Genomic DNA, 23208 nt, shown 5'->3' on the forward strand with positions numbered 1-23208 from the left:
AAGAGACGAGTCGGAGCGTCTCAGTGTACCCCTAAGAGTCAAAAACTCAGGCCAAAATCTAAAACCTTTCTAGCAACTTTCAACATAAATTCACTTACACAAACTGGCAAGCTGAAAACCCTCACCAAAGCTCTTCACGAAAATCAGATATCCATAATGGCCCTACAGGAAACAAGGTACCCAGATGAAGAGATTTTTGAATCCGAAGGCTACCGATTTTTCAAGAGCAAAGCGCAAAGAGGAATCCTCAATGGAGCTGTGATGCATGGAACCGCGTTTGCTGTTAGAACCAAGATCCTTAAATCGGTTGCAAATTTCGAACCTGTGAATGACAGATTGTCTATACTCACAATTAAATGCGCGAACAAAACCTGTGCCCTAGTTAACGCACATGCTCCTACAAACGATAAGAACAAGTCTGATCCAGACGAAGTTGATAATTTCTGGGACCTACTGGATGAAAAATTAAACAAAATCCCCAAACACCATGTCAAGCTTCTTTTGGGTGACTTCAATGCCCAACTAGGTCGTGAGCAGAAGTACAAGAAAGTTATAGGAAATTACCCTGCTCACAAAAGAATCAATCCCAACGGCAAAAGACTGGTGTCCATTTGCGAAAATCACAACCTGCAGGTCATGTCGACCCACTTTCGCCATCTACCCAGAAAGCAAATGACTTGGCGTTCTCCCGTCCAAGCTCTCGGAGAGTTCCAAATTGATCATGTTGCAATCTCCAGGAGAAACAGCCCTGAGATTATGAATGTCAAGGTAAAGAAAGGCATCAATGTGGCCTCAGATCATTATATGTCTCTTATCAAATTCAAACCAATTCCCGCAAACACAAGGAAGACAACCAAACAGATCACACGCTTCGACAATGATAAACTTCGGCAAAGGGTTGAGGAGTTCCAGGAGAAGGCTAGACCAAATGACTGTGACTTTAACAACGTCAAGAGTCTCCTTGTTGAGGCCGCCAAAGACGTTGCAGAAATCAAGAGAAGCAAAACGCATGCCTGGTGGAATGGTACCTGCGAATCAGTCCTCCAAGAAAGACTCAATGCGTGGAAACAGTACTACTCAACGAAATCAGAAAATGATTGGAAAACCTACAAAACCCAACGTGCCCAAGCAGCTAGGGTGTTCAGAAATGAGAAAGGTAAATACGAAAAATCCCTCATTGAAAAGATAGAACAAAACTTTAGGAAGAATGAAAGCAGAGAGTACTACAGAGCCTTCAAACGCAAACTCGCTGGCTATAAACCACCATCTCTATGTTTTGAGCGAAAGGACGGCACACTGGCGACGTCAAATGAAGAAAATTGCAGCATTCTGGCAAATTACTTCAAGAATTTACTTAATTGCTCTAAACCGCAAAGCGCCATTGAGACCAAGGAACCCTTACTCAGGTACCCAGATTTCAGACCACCCGACAGAGATGAAATCAAGCGCCACATTGCCCGTCTCAAAAATAACAAAGCGCCGGAGGAAGACTCAGTAGTAGCAGAACTATGGAAATATGCCACTTGATATCTTGCAAAAGCAAATAGAAGAAATTTGGAACAAGGAGACCCTACCCGAAGATTGGAAAATAGCTTTGATCCATCCATTACACAAAAAAGACAGCATGAAGAACATCAACAACTACAGAGGGATATCTTTGCTACCCGTGACTTAAAAAATTCTATCACTTGCCATCCTGGAGCGTTTGGAAGCACAAGTCGAACATCAAATAGGTGAATACTAAGGAGGGTTCAGAAAAGGTCGCTCAACAGCTGAACAGATCCAAAATCTCAAAACGATCATCAGATATTGTACACTAAGTTCTAAGCAGTATGTGTCTGTCTTTGTGAACTTTAAGAAAGCGTACGACTCCATTGACCGGGAAGTCCTGCTAAACATCTTAAATGAATTTGGAGTTGATTTGAAACTGCTGGCATTAATTAGAGCCACCCTGACCGATACAAAATCCAAGGTGAAGTTCCACGGATGTCTCTCGCATTCCTTTGACATCAAAACAGGAGTCCGACAAGGTGATGGGCTATCCCCGATACTCTTCAACTGTGTTCTTGAAAAGATCATCAGAACCTGGCGGGTGAGATTACAGGAAACCAACTACAGTCCATTGAGAATAGGAACCAAATCTAAGGGGATCGCAACAGACTGCTTAGCATTTGCCGATGATATTGCTGTTCTCTTAAACGACATAGAAACCGCTAGAGTTCAAGTTGAAATTTTAAAGGAAATTGCCGAACAAACTGGTTTGCAGATATCGTTTGAGAAAACAGAAGTAATGACTAACATCAAAGAGGCTCCACCAAAACTCCATACAAAATATGGGGACATCACCCGAGTAGACAAATTCAAATACCTGGGTGAGATCATCATGAAAAATGGACTGGACAAAGAAGCAATTCAGGAGCGAGTACGCAAAATGGAAATAGAAAACGGAAATAGCCTACCAAATAGCCGCACAATCTACAACAAAAAAATGCCTTTCCCAAAACACCAAGATACGTCACTATGAAACAGTTCTGAAGCCCGTAGTTCTATATGCAGCCGAAACCCTGTCTCTAAATGCCAACAAAGGACCTTTTGAAGAACTGGAGAAAAGAGAACGCAAAATTGTGAGAGGAATCTTGGGATCAAAGTACAGAAATGGAATCCATCAAAAGAGATCCAACAAGGAAGTCTAGAAAATTACCGACACAATCAGAAAAAGACGGGCACGATTTTATGGTCATCTGAAAAGAATGGACGGAAGAAAGTTAACTAAAGAAATGTTTCACTTTTTTTATTCAAACCCCAAAACCACTATTCCCTGGTTTAGAAATACTAAAGAAGACCTGCAAATGCTCCATATCTCAGCTGAAGACGCCCTTAACAGAGATCTCTTCCGCAAGAAAATATTGACGAACGGGCTAAACCGAGACGAGCAACCGAAGAGAAGACATGGTGCCCCTTGGACAGAGGAGCGTAAGTAGGCCCACTCACAAAGAATGAGGGAAATTTGAGCTCTAAAGAAGGCCAAGTTCAGTGTCAAATGCAACAAGACTTAACGTGGTCCTTGATGGCCCCAGCGAATTATATATATATATATATATATATATATATAGGTTGGTTTACGTTTCAGTAATTTTGTGTGTTTTTTTCCTATATGTGAGAACGGAAAGTGATACCGGTCTGTGTAACTGGTGCGCATGCATGTGGCTTCAATTTGAGACCCTTGATTATTTTTCTTCAAATCTTCCGCAGGTTGAGCTTGGTCGATACTGTTTTGGTTTGATGCTAATGCTGTGCATTTCCATGTTCACCTTTGAGTTAGGGTGATATGAATTCGACATGTGCCTGTTGATCTCAGTAACTATGGTAACCTCTCATCCTCCTTGCTTTTGTTTTGTGTTATCCACTGGTTTTGTCCTTTTGTTTTGCTCTCTTGGAGATGCAGTCTCTATGGAGCCGACTGTTGTGGCCCGCGGCTATTGATTTGATGATGGTGGATCAAGTTTAGCATTACCGTAGGGCCCTTTGGCATGGTTTTCTTTTTGGAGTGAGATGTGTTCTTTCAGGCGAGCCCAACTCTTTATTACAGAGAAAGGAATGCTTTATGTTACGAACTAATTCGTTGTTCCGAGAAAGATTTAGTTTGATTGCTAATATATTTACCAAACTTCGTAATGTTACTACAGCAACCGTATTGATGTTTGTTGAAACGATGTGTGTGGTCAGAAGGAAAGATCACTCTGTGTATAATACTCTCTGGGACTGATTATGTAAGTAAGTTGCTCTCTGCATCCCCTGTTTCTTTTGTTCTTTATTCATTTGCATTTCATTTATGTTAATAAACCTTTTCATTTCATTCAATCTGCCGGGCTGAGTGGCTCAGACGGTTAAGGCGCTGGCCTTCTAACCCCAACTTGGCAGGTTCGATCCTGGCTCAGTCCGGTGGTATTTGAAGGTGCTCAAATACGACAGCCCCGTGTCGGTAGATTTACTGGCACGTTAAAGAACTCCTGCGGGACTAAATTTCGGCACCTCAGCGTCTCCGAAGACCTTAAAAGTAGTTAGTGGGACGTAAAGCAAATAACATTATTATTATTATTATTATTTCATTCAATCTTTCACTGGGGGTTCATGTCTCTATCATCTCCTTCCTGTTATTTTAAGAGGCACGGGTTCAGTTTTAGGCAGTTTCTGGCCTGTTCCGACCGAGTCCATGGAGATGAGGTAAATGGGCGAGTATATATATTTCATGTTTATCCATGCGTGGCCGGTGGAGTAGTGAGCCTCCGTGGCTCAGGCGGCAGCGCGCCGGCCTCTCACCGCTGGGTTCCATGGTTCAAATCCCAGTTACTCCATGTGAAATTTGTGAGGGACAAAGTGGAGGCGCGACAGGTTTCTCTCCTGGTACTCTCGTTTTTTCCTGTCATATTTCATTCCAGCAACACTCTCCAGTATCATTTCATTTGTCATTAATTAATTATTGCCCCAGAGGAGTGCGACAGGCTTCGGCAGCCGGCACAATTCCTATCCTCGCCGCTAGATGGTGGCTTCATTCATTCCATTCCTAATCCAGTCGAATGACTGGAAACACGCTGTGGATTTTCTTTTTTTTTTTTTTTTTTTCCTAATTGAAAGGTGCAGATACAGCGAGAGAAGAAGGCTGTACCATCTGCAGGCCTCTGTGGACAAAATGATCACTGCCATGATCATCTATTCACAGCCAGCATGGGGCCTTTTCTGCTTCTATCATTATCAAAGGCATGGTTTAACCAATGTCTTATACCCTATGAAATTTGTTAGTTTCACTTATTCACATCATCCCACAATTTCCACTAATACATACAAAAAAATCTCAACCCTTATGATTCATAGGAGTACAGTTAACCCAACACTTGTTCTGTTTCTCTTGTCTTCAAACCAGTCATTAAAATAATATAGGCATGTAAGTTTTACCATTCAGAATGATTCTCTGTTAGTTTTAGACTATTTTACTATGACTTCTTCCTCTCTGATGTCTTTCTGATGTTCCACAGTCCACAACAAATATGGTATTCTGAGGAGTTGCATCGTTCAGAGTCCTGGTGGTTTTTTTACAACTGACCATAGAGTTCATCCTTAATATCGGGCTACCATTGTGGGTGTTCTTTGTGTGTGTATTTATTTTCTTCCCCCCCCCCACTCTGGAAATGCTGGGATTTCTAGTCCAAGAAATATTTTTTTCAATTTTGTACCTAAAGAAAATTGTATGTGCGGTGCGAATACCACTATAATAATAATAAAGGAGATATGTTTCACAAACTAAGTTGCACAGGATTAGTTCTGATAAATGCTTTAAGTTTCTGTATGAAGGAATATTGACAAGAATGCTGGATAGCCTTTCTCACAGTACTTACTGCCTTCTTAATACGGGTGATATTAGAGGCCTTTCCTATCATTCTCTGATCTGATTGCTGTCTCTGATCTCAAAATCAATTGATTTTTGACAGTGTAAAGTCTTGTCAGCTATCAAATACCTGAACTGTTCCTAAAGCATCTGCAGATAAATATTTGTATCTGGTTCACTAATCTGTTTTGAAGCTATAGCTCAGTAGTCACCAAATTAGTTCAAACTTTAGGAGGTTGATCTGCATTAAAAAATTAACAGATACATGTCCGTGGGTTTGTGCTGGAAAAGATCATTGGTCTAGATTGGTTAGGGTAGGGGTGGATAAGATTAGTGATTTGGTGAAAAGCAAAGGCGGTCTGGGGGCATAAGCCCCCTCAGGTTAGGCCTGTAGTTTCCCTTGTGCAGAGACCATTGGTCTGCACTGGTAATACTTTCTTCATAATTGAGATTGACATGGGGAGATTATAGTGTATTCTATAGAGTTTAGTGGTGTAAAGCTGAATTACAACTTTATCCAGTACTTTTACATAACACAGTGTGTTCGAGGGCGATAACTGCACATTCAAGAACTTCGTGGGATATCTTGTTGCCAAATCACTGTTCAAAAACTCCTTCCTCTCAGAAAGAGTGCACAAATTCCTTATTGCTACTGCAGCACTGTACCATCCTCTGCATTAAGGGTAAGTATGATATAAAATCGTTCCTATCCCGTATTCAGCACCGTTTCCTTGATATGTCCTATTTTTTTGTTTTTATTCTGCCGGGGTTTATGACTGACGTGAATGATGTGACATGTGACTTTACATTGGCCAAGAGGAATGTAAGTTTGTAGTTTAGCAATGGACAAAGGCGAATGCTCCTCTTCCCTTCGTTATAAAAGTAAATGTAGTTTTTGGTGCGGGATGGTGGGTTCCAGGACATCACAGCGAACACATCTCTCCTCTGAAAGTATTTCTAAGTAAGATTTGCTTAAATTCTACATCCTAATAATGCTACTAAGGTTGGTGAGTGCAGGCAGTAATTCTACCATTTGTATCAGAGTATCAGTAAATGAGTTTATGATATGGCTTATGCTTAATTGGCACATTTCCTCATTTGCATGGACAAAACAAAAAGATGTAAAAGGAAAAAGGTGAAGAAAAGTAAACCTAAAAGTCAGGCTGAGTGGCTCAGATAACCGAGCTCAATAGCCGTAATCGCTTAATTGCGGCCAGTATGCAGTATTAGATTAGAATAATAACAGCAAGTTATTTATTAAATTGACCACCTAATCAATACAATAAGTCATTGTCTTGGATGATTTACATTGATCTATTAACTAAAAATGGTACGTTTTGCCTAGTATGAAGGCATCATCAGCCATTGTCTTAACCTCGGAATAAAATTAGCACTTGATTAACATATAATAAGATGAAAATAAAAAACTTGAAGAGACTTAAACTAAAATTAACATTAAAAATAACAATGTTGGTTTAAAAATTATTTTTTTTACAATGTGAAGAATTACAAAGGTGAAAGTAATAAAATATGCAGTATTCGGGAAATAATGGGTTCGAACCCCACAGTTGGCAGCCCTGAAGATGGTTTTCCGTGGTTTCCCATTTTCACACGAGGAAAATGCTGTGGCTGTACCTTAATTAAGGCAACGGCCACTTCCTTCCTTATCCTAGCCGTTTACTCTCCCATTGTCGCCATTAGACCTAACTGTGTCAATGCGAGGTAAAAAAAAATGCAGGTGGTATAAGAATAAGAACACAGGACAAATATAACTATAGGAAAGGAATTGCGGAGGGGGGATAAGAAAGGAACACACCTAACAGGACAAACATAATGGCAGATCAGTAAGGCTCGGAAGTTCATACCCTAAAAAAACTAAAAAATATGTATGCAAATATGCTCTTAAAAACTTGAAAATATGCCAATAAATATGCACTATTAAAATGAAAAAATGGCAGTAGACAAGTCAGGTTAGTACTGATAATAATAAACTTACATTTATTCCTTGGAGATTGAAGTAGAAATTGTCCTGCTGTCAATGCTGAGTGATGAATTGCTGTTCACAACCATCACTCTGCACAAATTTTCAACTGTAAAATGCTGTCTGTTGTCTCGCAAAACACTTTTGTCAAGCCATATCAGATGTAACATGAAAAACTTCTTTTCACATCACAAGATGTTACTGGGGCATATTTAAATGATAACTGCTCCACAGAAAGAGCCAAGTCTCTTGGTGTGACAGACGGTTTTCCTCCGAGAATGTCTCGAATATCGCACAACTGTTTATAACCAGGATTTTTGAAGTTACATAATTTATTTTTTCTTTCACTTTTTGTCCTAGACTACCAGGAACAGAATTTAGATTGGATATAGTTTTTTCGAAAACAGTAAGTATTTCCTTTAAGGGAGATCCTACAGCTTCCAATGACGTTATGGCGGTTGGCAAAAAAGAAAAATGGGCATTTATAAAAACAAGATTTTCTTTTAACTCAATGCCTCACAGAATATTTTGCACTGTTTGTATTGGTGTAGCTTCATTCTAGTCCAATGAATTAACAACCTCTTTGAATACTTCTATGTGCTGAGCATAATACAAAGCTGCGTCCAGCCATGCTCCCCATCGTGTTAACACTGGCGCAGGAGGAAGTGGGATATTGGGTGCTGTTGATCTAAACAACTTGACTCTTGAAGGAGATTTAACAAAAATATTTCTTTGAACAGGCCACAAATCGATCTACCAATGGAAAATAATTGCGTATTATCTCTGTAACTATATAGAAATAATATGAGTCACCACCTTATCAATACACTATTTTATTTACCAGTTTGGTAGTAAATAAAATAGTGTATTGATAAGGTGGTGACTCATATTATTTCTATATAGTGATACCAATCAATACGGATATGAAGCTTATAAATAATAATTATCTCTGTAATGCAATTAAGAAAGTGTGCCAAACAAGTTATATGAATTAAATTAGGAAAAATGCTTTTCAGTGTTTGTCCTGATTTTACCATGTAAGTACCTGCATCGGTAACAAATAAAAGTAGCCGGTCTTATTTGATTCCAGACGGCCATAATAATTTCAATGAGTCATCACACACTGCGTTACAGTTACATTGTTAGTGGCCGGCAATTCACACACATTAAGAAGATATGGTATCGTCTTTTGTTCCTTGTTTAAGGCACCCACAATTACATTAGCAATAAATCGGCCCTCAGAATCAGTGGTTTCATCAATAGACAACCACACAAACTGATCCGCTAATTCAATTTGTAAATTTGACAATACGTTATTGTAACAATGTCCTGCATAAGTTTTACGCAATGTACTTGCTTCAGGCACATGTTGTCGAGTGTATTTGGCAAGAAAAATGTTTCAATGGGGGGATATTAATTTTATATAAGGGAATATCAGCAGCTAAAAATGCTTGGCACAGGTCGTAAGAAAATTCACTAATCCTACTTCCTAAACACTCTAATAGTTGTTTTTGTACAGACTCTTTATTTGCGAGTTTGCTAGTTAAATTCTCCTTATGTTTTGCTGTGTTTATGCGTTGAACTATTTGAAACCTTTTCTCACTCCCTATAGTTTTCTCACACGCTCCGCAGAACAGTATCCTATTATCTGTGGATATTAAGTCACCTGAAAACTCCTTCTGTCAATTAGTTAATCTTACAATTCGAAGTTGCTCTTATCTTCGGCATTTAAAGAACTTTTTAACAGACACTTTATACTCGAAACACGGTTTGGTCACAACCAGTTCACAATACCGTTACACAACTCAATGGACAGACAATCGACAGCTAAGCACAAAACGTGAGGGTAGATGATGAAACAGGGGATTCACTGCGTGACATCATAACTCCTCACCACATGACAAGTTGGGTCATCAAGCAGAACATTACTGCCCACATCAACCAGATGAAAAAAGCTGATTAAAAATACTGTAAAAACCATTAAACTGATTAAAATATGCCATATAGGCCTAGGCGCTAACATATTAAAATATGATGCATTTATCAAAATCACAAAAATATGCAGTTATATGCACCATAAAAGCATGTTCAAATGACTGAAAATTCCACAATTTGTGCTCATACAGCATATATTTTTAACCCCTAAAATAAAACATGCAATTGCATGAACTTCCGAGCCCTACAGATCAGTATGGAAAGAGGGCGCAACAGAAATGGGAGGCGAGGACAAATATGGATACACAAACGGACAAGAATAATCTGTACATCTTTCTCTCTAACTTGATTTGACAATTAGGCTATTTATTCCTTTTTAAGTGAAAAATTAGTTTGTTTTAATCACTCCTTGTATGATAGACAGAAAAAACTTAGTATCAAAACTGGAACAACTCACGAGAGAACATCGGTTGACCAAGATAGTAAAGGACAATCTAACAATTACTCGGTTGACGACTCCATATCAGCAACAGTGGACCTGACGCAGACAAACAGGGTACTACAAGGAGACCTCATCAGCCTCCTCCTCTTCAATGTTGCTACACTTGATATCAGGAATACAATAAAGCTGACAATGAAGTCAACTTCACTATATATGTTGACGATATGGTTGTTGTATCTACCAGTATACAGAACATCCAGCTTGCCTTTAACATGTTAGTAAACGAAGAAAAGGCTAAACAAATGTTTTTAAGAAAGGGGGAAATCTCACTGAGGATGATAACCTTTACTTCAAGAATAACTCACTGCAAAGAGTAAGCACTTTCAGATTTTTAGGTATCACACTTCAAACTACGAACAGGTTGTACAGGCTACATATAAAGGAAAGAGTGACAGCTGCAGTAAGAGCAATTTAAGGAATAAAGAACTCAGAAGACTGTCCCTACAAACAGCAACGACTCTATTCATTACAGAGATCCTATCAATCTTGACCTATGGACTGGACCTCATATGCCTAATATTGACGACAAGAGACCTATCCAAGATTGAAAATACGAAAGCCTGGTACCTACTTGAAAGCAGCCCTAGCCAGGTTTACACCTTCAAGACTTGTCTATGGGCTACCAAGAGAGACTTTCCTATTTTCCTATAGATGACTTAAGAGTACACTGTGAATTGCAATCAACTGAGACCAGGAAGCTACAGGAGGAAAGAGAGAAAAAGAAAAGTATGGGAATATGCAATCACAAACCCCAAATAATTTAGTATGAAGATGGATTTTGCAACTGGAAATAGCTTATTTTTGAATCAACTTTTGAATTAACTTCAGTATCAGAACTGTGGACAAGGGTATTATCCAAATTACAAATTTATCCATGATGCTTAGAACACCAAACTGCCAATGTCCACACATACCCCAATAAATTGATTATTCCATGCACACTGAGTTCATTACACCCCATTCCCTACTAAAGAAACCAGAACATGTTCATTGTTGCTGTCCTGTCACAGCCATAAATGAGACTGGGATTTCAGTGGAAACTACCTTTTGTTTTGGCCTACAGACAGAAACAAAAGATACTGCATCTATCAAGAAATAGCTTCATCTAGGCCTAGTCGTTAAATGTTGCACTAACTCAAGATTAGGTTTTTGCCAGCGGGATGGGCTTACACTAGTAAGTAAGCGGCCGTAGTCTTAATTACACCCCCAGCATTTACCAGGTAAAAAGTAAGTAAACTCTCTCTCTCTCTCTCTCGTTCTCCTCAACCTGATGGTTGGTGAGTAGCATGACTGTTCTCGTCAAACGACCCTCTATCCTGAGCCAGCTGCTCTTGGTCGTCCTCTTCTAGTCTTTCGTTCCAGTTTCCCTTCAAGCAGTGTGGTGCAGCATGATGAATGCCGGAGTAAATGACCTATCCAACTACATCTTCTTTTCGCGATCATCTTCTCTAAACTGATGGTTTCTTCAGCTCTCTTGCGAACTTCTTCATTTGTTAGCTTGCGAGTCCAGGGTATTCGTAACATTCGATGCCAGCACCACATTTCGAATGCATCTATTCTTTTCTTATCAGCCTTTAATCGAGTCCAGGTTTCAGAGCCATAGATCGCAATATTCCAAATGAAGCTCTTAATGAAATGCTTTCTTACTAGTAGGGATATGGCCTTGGAGGTCAACAGGCTTCTTTTTTTTATTGAAAGCTTCTTTAGCCTGGGGTATTCGAGAACGGACGTCCTTTTCACACCTCCCATCAGATGTGATGATGCTTCCCAAATAACTGAACTGATTTACATGAGTCAATTTTTCTCCTTCCAACCAAACATTAACATCCGGTTTACCATCTGGAGTACATTTCATTTTCTTGGCAAGCTCACAGCCGCACGCCTCTACGCGCACGGCCAACTCGCCCGGTAGTGCGGCTCTTTTGAGTCACCCTCCCACGGAGTTGAGCTTCATTTACCTTGTTAACCACATGAGTTCTCCGGTTATTCTTCAATCTTTAGCAGTACTGGGGATTGAACCTGTGCCTCTGCGGATAGCAGCTAATAGTGCTAACCGTTACACTACAGAGATGGACTGGTGTGGAAATCTGAAGCAATGGTGAACCATAGTCTTAAGGGCTGTTGACAGTGGGGTTCGAATCCACCAGCTCAAACCACACAGCCAACTCGTTCGGTCCCAAGAAACAGCAACAGGCAGTTTAGTTCATAGTTCAAAAATATTCTACCTTCATTAATATTGTTAATTAATTCAATAACGACTGGGTGCGCGGTTTGGCTCACGTAGCTTTCAGCTTGCGTTCGGTGAGGGGGGGTTAGTAGGTTCGAATACGTTTATTGCAGCCAATGGCCATAGAAAAACTTACATACTGTATATACGTAGATGATTACAAATTACAATTTCATTAAATAATTCTGTCTGCACAGTATTAACACATTTTTACCTCGAGCAATACTTGACTTTCCAAACTTTGAAGTCTCTTCTGAAAATCTGTTTCCATCGTCAATATTAATCAACACAACAGATCTTCAATTCCCTTCTCAGGGAAAACCGAAAGATCCGTTTGACAGGACACAAACACAAAACGTGTTTAGCTTAGCAATCTGAGTATCTGCCTTGCCATTCGCCAAGAACTCATAGCAATACCGGTACCATAGTAACAAAAGCGAAGGTAACTATGAAAGGACTTTAAGGTGAAAAGAATGAACGTTTTCTAATTAATTATAAATTTAATTTATATGAAAAGTATTTGATAATGACGTAGCACTATAGTTTCCTTCATAAGTGTAATTTGAATAATCGGTATACACCGATTAGGCCTATTGGCGTTCGGTAATACATTTCCATGGTTGGCCATTACTTGACACTCTGTACATTTCGTTGCCCTTTTGTCTTCCTCGTTCATATGCTTGCGCAATTCGTTCGGCGCAGTTTGGCGTTCGTGGGGTTGTGCGGCCCGGTGGCCAGTGGATTGGAATTGTGTGTCTTTCGATTAGGAAGATTACTTACTTTGTTCGTTTGTAAAGTGCACCTTGTGCATTTCTGAAGAATGGCGGAATACTTGGCTTCAATTTTCGGCACAGAAAAAGACAAGTAAGTAGGCCTATAATAAATTTATGGCGGTATTAAAAATGGCCGCACTGGATCTTGTAATGGATCAGAAATTACAAGGATGCGTATCACTTGTAAAAACATGGGTTTAAAAGGTTCAAATTTATGCTCCAAATATTATCATAAACTTGATACATATGAGTTTGTGTTAAAAGACATTATCCCGGCATTCACAGATGGGTGTCAAGTTTTCTTATAATTTGAACGGGAGAGTAATCAGTTTACTGTGTTAAATATTAAGCATTCAGTCTATCAGTTGATCTGATACATTGTTCAGGTGATGACTGGCATCTCCAGTCTATTTTTTATTAAGCATTGCCACCCCTCTCCTGATAGTGGGTACGGCATTCTTTCTGGTTGTCTTTCGCATACTTTGGGTGCACCGCTGTCTCGATCCTCTTATACTGCCTCCCCCTGTGGGTGGGGGCGGTTGAATAACACCCACGGCATCCCCTGCCTGTCGTAGGAGGCGACTAAAGGGGGCTCCAGGGGCTCTGAACTTTTGAGCGTGGGCTGGCGACCACGGGGCCCTCAGCTGAGTCCTGGCATTGCTTCCACTTACTTGTGCCAGGCTCCTCACTTTTATCTTTCCTATCTGACCTCCCTTGGTCAACTCTTGTTCTTTTCCGACCCCGGCGCTATTAGGTTTGCGAGGGCTAGGGAGTCTTTCATTTTCATGCCCTTCGTGGCCCTTGTCTTCCTTTGGCCGATATCTTCATTTTTCGAAGTGTCGGCCCCCTTCCATTTTTCCCTCTGATTAGTGTTATATAGAGGATGGTTGCCTAGTTGTACTTCCTCTTAAAACAATAATCACCACCACCACCACCACCTTATACTGCCTGCTCTCTGCCACTAGTTTAACACAGGAAGGCGCGACTACCAATATTTCTTGGAAGTCGCCGTAAGAGTGCAGTAGTAGACGCACAATCTTTGCTGTCGGTGTGGGTGTAGCACTGTGTTATTGGTGCATGAATGTGTGTGAAAAGCTGAGTTTTTTCGTACAATGAGTAAACGTGTCTGGTCACTTCCATTCGTACAAGAGATAGGCTATTTTGTATAGAACATTGAAATGAATTAATCATGTTATGCTTATAGATACCGGTATTTCAGAAGTGATTTTAAGGTGTACTTGTTTCTTTCCGTTTGTGCAAGGTATATTTTCTTGTAGAACTGAAACTTCAGATTCTTTTCCCGAAATATTCAACTGTTGTGTACCATCTTGCCAATCTCGGCAAGTTGCTTCGCAGCCAGAGCCAGAAAAGATATGACTCCTGACTCCATGAAATACCGTCTAGAAGGGAATTAAGAGAAAAGCGGCTGTCGGCTTTGTATAGGCAAGGACCTAATAAAGGAAGTAACTGGATATCCTCAGATTACTCTCGCATCTGCGCCTTTACACCTTATTTCAGAAGGTGATGGAGCCTCCATGGCTCAGGCGGCAGCGCGCCGGCCTCACTGCTGGGTTCCGTGGTTCAAATCCTGGTCACTTCATATGAGATTTGTGATGGACAAAGCTGAGGCGGGACAGGTTTTTCTCCGGGTACTCTGGGTTTCTCTGTCATTTTTCATTCCAGCAACACTCTTGAATATCATTTCATTTCATCTGTCATTCATTAATCATTGCCCCAGAAGAGCGCAACAGGCTTCGGCAGCCGGCACAATTCGTATCCTCGCCGCTAGATGGGGGCTTCATAAATTCATTCCAGACCCGGTCGAATGACTGGAAACAGGCTGCAGATATTTTTTCAGAGGGTGATTAAAGCCGTGGATGTTAGTGGATTCCTTGTGATAAGAATTGTGACGGACAATCACAAAACAAACATGTTCATGTTTAGACATTTTGGACAACCTCAAATATCCAGACGATAATATCCCAATCAAACTAGAAACAGGAAATCAAATCCTGATTTGCGGGTACTCGTACTTGGTTTGTGTTTTTGAGGAGAGGGGTAGAAATTCAGCAAGACTTACATTACTTTTATAGCATTATCAGGATGTAATATGTTGCAAATCTTAAGTGGAATACCTTGTGGAGGAGTGATGTGTTCACTGCGACTGTTAAGAACCCACCCGCCATCTCCCAGAAGTAATTTTGCTTTTATAACCTAATAGAAGTTATCATAGTTATCATAGTCCATCGCCTAAGTATGTACCAGCATTTCCATTGGGAGAGGCACTGTGGGTTATGACGTCACTCCTAGCAATGAAGTAAGTGAATTCCGTTACCAACCCGCGCACAAGAAATACACAACTGCACAATAAATACACAGACCAATGGAGGTGTCACGCGGGATACTAGAGGCCTAGGGCCGCTTCGCGGCTTCTAACCTGGGGGCTTACACCCCCAGACCCCCTTTGCTTGATCCAGACCAATGACTTTGCCACTGACCAATGGTCTAACCAATCCAGACCAATGGCTTTGCCACTAACCAATACAGACCGACGGAGGTATCACGAGGGATACTAGAGGCCTAGGGCCACTTTGCGGCTTCTAACCTGGGGGCTTACTCCCCCAGATCCCCTTTGCTCGATCCAGATCAATGGCTTTGTCACTGACCAATGGTCTAACCAATCCAGACCAATGGCCTTGTCACTAACCTACTGTAACGAGATTCGTAAATAAAAGTAGCGCCGCTGCACTAGGACTTGGCAGCTCTGTCCACCGCACGATCAAGTCCTTTGCGAGAAGTGAACGAGAGAGAAACAAACGACAGTGCAATCGTGCCTGGATGCGTGGCGCTGGGAAATGTAAGCTGTTCTGAATTTTTGCCGAGGAGGGCATGGAGTGTGACATTAGCGTCAGCAACATCTCGCTGCCTAGAGCTTCGACACCGCTAAATGGAACTGATAATGCATCAGGATAGAGGAGGAGTTCGATGACCAAAACCTTGTTTTGTTGCTTTGGTGAAGTATCTGCAGGAGTTTGTTTAAGCTGCTGTGTCCTATTGTCGAAGTCCTTCAAACGTACGAGCGTAATACGAGGACTGCAACGTCTTCCCTTTTAGAACATTTTGTTACAGTGTGAGGTCAAAGAACATCAGCAAACTGTTAGTGATATTATCCTAACCAAGTTCGTAAGGCCTCTATTAACTGATTTGCATTGGCAAGCCTTCGTCCAGGAAAATCTTTAAATTTTGACATGAAGAGGCCCACTGCAAATTCATACAGGTAATATTGCCGATATTTAGTATTACTGATGTAATTTACGAGCTTCATTGAACATATGACCATACTGCATAGTGTTTTGTAGGCTGTTGTCATTAGAATAAGTTTGGAACATTGTGCGTATATGCCTGCCATCTAGCGGAGAAATTTTGTCGCAGCGTCGTTGCAAAAAGCCTGGCATAGAGCAGGCAGTATAGGAGGATCGAGATGGCGGTGTTTGGGTGAAAACGTGCCGAGTAGGTCGGTATCGATGGCTGTATCGCTGCTAAAGCATAAGCACTGAACTGAGTGGAGTAGTGCATGCTTAGATGTTTCACTGTCTGGCTGAGTGGCTCGATGTCTCGCCGCGATGTATTATACGCAAGCCTTTTCTTGGTCCCAAGTTTTACGGGGCTGAGGAGTAAGGAGGGAGCTCTGACGGTTCTGGTTATACTGCCAACTGAATGGAAATGAAATCTGAATTGAATCGGTAATATGATTGATTGATATTTTATTATCTTAAGCCAACAACTGTGTCAGGCCGGCCCCGCGGTATAGGAGTAGCATGCCTGCCTCTTACTCGGAGGCCCTGTGTTCGATTCCCGGCCAGGTCAGGGATTTTTACCTGCATCTGAGGGCTGGTTCAAGGTCCACTCAGCCTACATGATTACAGTTGAGAAGCGATCTGATGGTGAGATGGCGACCACAGTCTAGAAAGCCAAGAATAACGGCAGAGAGATTCGTCATGCCACGACACCTCGTATACTGCATGCTTTTGGGCTGAGCAGCGGTCGCTTGGTAAGCCATGTCCCTTCGGGGCTGTTGCACCATGGGGTGTGGTTTGGGTTCAACAACTGTGTCACACCCGCATCCCGAATACAGTCTGCTGGACAGTCGCTCATTGGCTAGCGCTTGTTTACACAGATAGTGCCCCAACCTGATTCGCGCGGATCGACATTTTGCATGTGGAAGTTGTTTCCTTTCATTCTCGTCCGGAACAAAATAACCTTTTAACAGTCACACACTTAATATAACATTATATATCATTTCTCTATGCGAATCTTGTTCGTAGAATGAATTCTATAGTTTGGCTTTGCTGTGTAAACAACAGTACTAGTACGTAAAGTGTATGCCAGATGTCTCACGGCGGTGTGTAAGCGATTCATAGTTTGTTTCAAAGGTTGCCAATACGAATCTCAAAGATAACCAAGGTCTACCGATTCAGCAGCAGGGAGCTCAGGTATCAAGAAAAGTGTCAAAAATTTCATTTCTAGGTTCCGTATTAAATCGAGATTTACACTCAAAATTGTTAGATATTGGGATCCACCTATTCAGTACAAGGAATAGTGATAATTATATAGTCATCACATATTCATTTTATTTGGGACCGGTTTTGGCATTAGCCTAGGAAGTAAGACAAAGACCCTGGACATCCCCCTGTGGGTGGGGGCGGTAGAATAACACCCACGGTATCCCCTGCCTGTCGTAAGAGGCGACTAAAGGGGGCCCCAGGGGCTCTGAACTATGGAGCGTGGGTTGGCGACCACGGGGCCCGCAGCTGAGTCCTGGCATTGCTTCCACTTACTTGTGCCAGGCTCCTCACTTTCATCTATCCTATCCGACCTCTCTTGGTCAACTCTTGTTCTTTTCCGACCCCGACGCTATTAGGTTTGCGAGGGCTAGGGAGTCTCTCATTTTCACGCCCTTCGTGGCCCTGGTCTTCCTTTGGCCGATATCTTCATTTTTCGGAGTGTCGGACCCCTTCCATTTTTCCCTCTGATTAGTGTTATATAGAGGATGGTTGCCTAGTTGTACTTCCTTTTAAAACAATCACCACCACCACCACCACGACCCTGGACATAGAGACATTACATTTCTTAACAGTATTAACAATACATTTTTTTAGATGTACTTGCTTGAACTGAATTACTTTACATATGTACAAGGGTTTTTATCATTAAAATCGAATATAGAAAGGTGTACACCAAAATATTTGTACGGTTAAAATTACAAAAGTAGAATGATTTTTTTTTTCACATTGTAAGAACCATATGGGTCGTTAGCTACTTTGTAGTTATAATGGTATATATGAAATTGAGTTTCTTAGGTCAGTAATAACATTTGTAGTCATTATTGTTACAAAAACAAGTAACTTGTGAAGTTTAAATAAATGTCTTGTATGGCTAAAACATAGTATGGCTTCTGTGTTGCAGGTTATTATATCCACAAGAGTTTAGTAAACAAAAAGGATAAGTCCATTGTATAGCTTGGGCTGTGTGTGCGCAGGTGTTAACTACTATTCAGTTCTTGTGGTATATGTAAAATTTGGTTTATCTATTTGGACATCTTGATTCAGTTTTTAAACATTTGTTATCAATATAGATATGCTGATGAGCTAGTTGCTACAGCCTGTTATTCAAGTGACAGAAGTTCCTCATAAATGTGTGCTAATTAAAATTTCTGAGGCATTCAACTTGGACTTAACATTGTGTGGATTTTGTAGAAAAATCTCTTATATAGCTAAAATCTAATGATATGATACAGTATCACAGGTTATTATATCCCTAAAAGTTCATTAAGTAAAATGGGTAAGTTCATTGTATGGCTTGGTTTTTGCGTGACCGTAAATTGCAACTTAAAAATTGTAAATTTTTTTTTTTGCTAGTTGCTTTACGTCGCGCCGACACAGATAGGTCTTATGGCGACAATGGGACAGGGAAGGGCTAGGAGTGGGAAGGAAGCGGCCATGGCCTTAATTAAGGTACAGTCCCAGCATTTGCCTGGTGTGAAAATGGGAAACCACGGAAAACCATTTTCAGGGCTGCCGACAGTGGGGTTCGAACCTACTATCTCCTGGATACTGGCCGCACTTAAGCGACTGCAGCTATCGAGCTCGGTATATTGTAAATTAATATAATATAGAACAGACAAGGTTTTGAGAGAGTAGTATCATCAAGTGGATCTTGTAAAAACTCTGGAAGTATCCCGAATCAAAGACGGAACCTCGAGTGCCAAGTTGATCGTTGAAGAGTTCAACTCTAGGCCTAGCCTAGCTAATACCCAACTTAAGGCTTGGTTGTCAGTCTCTAATTCAAATCTGACATGTTCCAGATAAAGGCAGAACTTTTCCAGGGCAAACAGTACTGCCAAACCCTGTAGTTCATAGATAGAATTTGGCTTCTTGAGCCGACAAAGTCCTAGAAACATAGGCGATGGGCCGCCTTCCAAGTTCCGTTTTCTGAAGAAGGACAGCGGCCGTTTGGATTATGAATTTCTTAGAGAAATCGGGCATGGCTAATACAGGGGCGTTACAAAGAGCTAATTTCAGGTCTTCAAAAGCGGCTTGCTGTGACGGCCCCCATTCAAATTTGACGCCTTTCCTACTTCCACTTTGGGGTTTCGGCACAAGAAAAATGGGCGATGAATACGCCGACTTTGAAGGTCGAATAATACCATCCCTTAACATCTGATCATTGATTTCCTTAAGAGCTTATATTTTAGGTGGGGATAGCCTATAGGGAGGAAATCGTACAGGAATCAAATCCGTTACCTCGATCTTATATTCAATCAAATTGGTGACGCCAAGGGTCTCTGAAAATACTCCAGGGAAAGACTGACACAACCTTAATACTTTCAGCCTGATCCTCAGGTAGATGCGTAAGATCTTACGACATCTGGGTAGGCGAGATATATGAAAATGACGCAGAATTACATTTCCAAAGGGGGATATTAAAGTTATTAGCAAACTTGAATGTGCAAGACTTGCTCTGAAGATCGAGTACAAGACCGGAGTGAGACATGAAATCGGCCCCCAATATTACAGGACAAGACAACTGTGTAGCCACAAAGAACTTAATTTTCCAAGTAAATTATGAGTTTGCCGAAACATATTTAATAGAAGTTACAGAATAGTCTGGAAATGTACAGCAAGCTTTCAATTTAAGGTACAAATCCTCGGAAATATCGGAGCTAATGCTCCCTGAATCTAAAAGCACCATAACAGGTTCGTTATTTACTTCAATTTTAAGAAATGGCACGAATCTATGGGCCTCTGGAGCAATTTTAAGGCACTCTGTAGAGCCTTCAAATGATAAATTAGAAGGAATTTCACCCTTAACTGAATTTGTACTTTGTTTAACGGGGGCTGAGCGTCAGGAAGGTGAACATGGTGACTCAGCCGATGACCCTAGTAATTTCCTATTATCGGAGTTGGTGGAGGTAGCACCAGAAGTTGAACAAGATGGTGTGCTGTTAAGATTAGTGCAATTCTTGGCAAGACTAGAAAATGAGCCGCATTTAAAGCAACCTTGAGATGGACCTGCTCCGTTCCTAGTTCCACTAGATTTTATCAAGGGGCATTTGTTTCGAAGATGTTCCGTAGATCCACACGCATAACACTTGCGTGTTGGGAAGGTTCGGTGAGGTGGTGGCTGAGAACTGTTAGATGACGGAGGGGCTCCCTAGCGACTCTTAGGGCTGGTTTACACGGGTAGAGTAGCGAGGTGAGTAGAGTAGTTAGTAGAGTAGCCACGTTACTCTACTCTACCGCTGTCTGGTAGAGTTGACACTCGTATTGTTCATACGGGAGTAGAGTCATACAGTAGAGTAGAGTACAGTAGTAGCACCATGTCAAGACGTAAGCACATCGTAAGGAAGTGTTTAAAGACATTTACAAACATATTACTGCAAGAGGTTAGTGAAGCGTTAGAAGAAGTAAATGAGGAAAAAAGGGAATGGGTAAGAGGCTGGCTTAGCAGGAGAGATACACTTGGGGCATCGGCATTAATTGTAAGAGAACTTGGCAATTTGGAGAAATATGGGGGGACAAACTCGACACAGTTGGCCAAGAACATGAGGGATCGTCTCAGGAATCATTTTGTTAATGAAGGAGCAGTTCCCTGGCAGTACAAGCATGTATTTTAACTCTCTTGGTGCCAGGCGGTAGTGCGAGCATCCACCCTTAAAATTGCCAGAGCCGATCTGGTCGGCCGTTAACAATCCAGTCGGAAGTTGCCAGAGCCGATTACATCGGCCGGCTTAAAATTCTGTGATATACGTAATTTTGAGGCAACCTATAGTGAAGTGCATACTTTTGTTACAACCTGTAGTAAAGGGGCTACACGTCATTGTGCGCCTGGCCTTGCTTTGGCAGTTCTAAGAGGGTGTTATACCTTTCACAAGAGTCGTTTCCTGTGTTTACAAATACCGCTAACCGGTCAGTAAGAGATTGCTCCTTGCAGTGAGTGGTTTTGTGACAGGAAAATGGCATGTTATTCACGTGATAATTTTTCAGCAGGTATTGATGACAATAAATTAATGCAGTATTTAGAACAGTGTGAAGTTAACGCTGATGATTTATCGGATAGCGATAGGGAATTTAGTTCAGAGAGTAGCGGCGAAATTATACCGGACACGTCCGCGAATCACCGCAGCTAAAGGAGAGACGTTTAATTATGTATAACAGCACTAAAGCTGCTCTGAATATGGTGGTAGATGAAATTAGTGATAACGAATATGATGATGATGTCTCTGGAGAACATTTTGTGGAAATTTGTCCCAATGAACCCGACAACATTCTTCAACCTCCTGTCTCCTTCAAGAAAGTTCTTGGACCTAAACATGCCCTACCGTCTGATTCTCCGCCCGTATCACACTTCTATTTACTTTTCACTTACTCTCTGCTAAACCTTATAGTCACATATAGTCCTCTATCATTACCTAAATGCCGGACTCCGCGGGCGAAGTGTAGCGTGCCTGCCTCTCACCCGGAGGTCTTGGGTTCGATTCCCGCCCAGGTCAAGAATTTTCGCCTGGTCCTGAGGGTTGGTTCGAGGTTCACTCAATCTAAGCGACCCTAGGTGATTGCAATTGAGGAGATATCTGAGGGTAGGGGACCCCGGTCTGGAAAACCAAGAATAATTACTGAGAGGATCTGTCTCACTGACCATGATTCACCTCGTAAAGTGCAGGTACCGAACTGAGCAGCGGTCGCTTAGTAGTTCAAAGCAAATCACGGCTTTAGTGCCATACATTTCTTAATTTCATAAATTCTGTTGTATTGTAAAATTATTTTTCTAATATATACTACAACCGAAAACGAGAAACTACTTTTTCTGAAAACAAAAAACTATAATATCAACTACTATTTTTTACTTATTTAATAATTCAGAATTATTTTAATACTGTGTTGTCCACACGTAGAAAATTTGTTGTCAGTATTTGCCAAACATCGATACATACACGCGAATTTTATCGGTGAGTAAAATCGTCTTGTTTTTATTAGTGACATATGTTTGAATTTTTATTTTTTACGTTTTTATTTTTCTCGTTCAAATTAGTTATTGTATAGAATTGTATTTAGAAATACATTATACATAATTACGTATACTCTTTTGTATCGTTAATTATTTTTTCAAAGTAGATATTGAGAGAGAAAGTGCGAAAATATTTTTCTCTTCCTAAAAATAAACGTTTTCGACAACTATAAATCAACAATAAAACGTTTTTGACTCTTTATATCACTCCAAACCAGTTTCTTATTCTGCGTAGTCGATATGTAGAAAATTTCATGCCGGTATTTGCTATACAGCGGTAGATATACGCGAATTTTAAAATACATGTATTTCCACTGAAAACGGCCTGGCACTTTACAGTAGTAGAGTGGAGGCGGAGCTCTGGCCTCTTCCAGCTGATGGGGAGCGGCCGACTAGATCGGCTCTTGGCTCCAAGAGGGTTAACCCAGGAACACAAACGATTGAATTTTTAAGACTTTATTCATTATTGTACAGAAAGTAACGACAGTGTAATCATCCCCTCAGGATTTTACTAGTCTTCGTCTGTGAATACTGTAGTGTTGATTTCTAAGATAAAACTATATGAACGAGCTCCAGTCTAATTATAGATCATAATTATGGCGAAGGTTTTTGTTCCACGGTGAAGGGGTGAGGTACTCCTTTCCCCAATTAGACTGTAGTGATGTTTCTATTTCCATTTTTTTGTATTTCAGCCAACCTAAATCTTATCCAAATGAAATTTTACAGAATTCATTTCAAAAGTTATAGAAAGAATATCCATTGGCCATCAGTGTGTCGTCTCAGAACCCACGAGTCTCAAAACTCACCAGTATCAAAATTCACGAATTCTAAGAGGGTTAG

The 23208-nt window shown here is 40.9% G+C and overlaps 2 protein-coding genes across 2 annotated transcripts in view; one reads left to right on the forward strand and one right to left on the reverse strand.

The window, feature by feature from the left end:
• Nucleotides 1-12421, reverse strand: part of LOC136881186 (COMM domain-containing protein 8) — a 39433-nt gene extending 27012 nt beyond the window's left edge. Inside the window, exon 1 of the mRNA XM_067153869.2 lies at nucleotides 12243-12421. Within this exon, the coding sequence (XP_067009970.2) occupies nucleotides 12243-12299 (57 nt within the window). The 5' untranslated portion in view covers nucleotides 12300-12421. The remainder of the gene's footprint in view (nucleotides 1-12242) is intronic.
• Nucleotides 12422-12709: 288 nt separating this feature from the next.
• U2af38 (U2 small nuclear riboprotein auxiliary factor 38) overlaps nucleotides 12710-23208 on the forward strand; it is an 87381-nt gene continuing 76882 nt past the window's right edge. Inside the window, exon 1 of the mRNA XM_067153484.2 lies at nucleotides 12710-12892. Within this exon, the coding sequence (XP_067009585.1) occupies nucleotides 12849-12892 (44 nt within the window). The 5' untranslated portion in view covers nucleotides 12710-12848. The remainder of the gene's footprint in view (nucleotides 12893-23208) is intronic.

Source organism: Anabrus simplex, chromosome 9 (assembly GCF_040414725.1).
Source record: "Anabrus simplex isolate iqAnaSimp1 chromosome 9, ASM4041472v1, whole genome shotgun sequence".
Classification (NCBI taxonomy): Eukaryota; Metazoa; Arthropoda; class Insecta; order Orthoptera; family Tettigoniidae; genus Anabrus; species Anabrus simplex.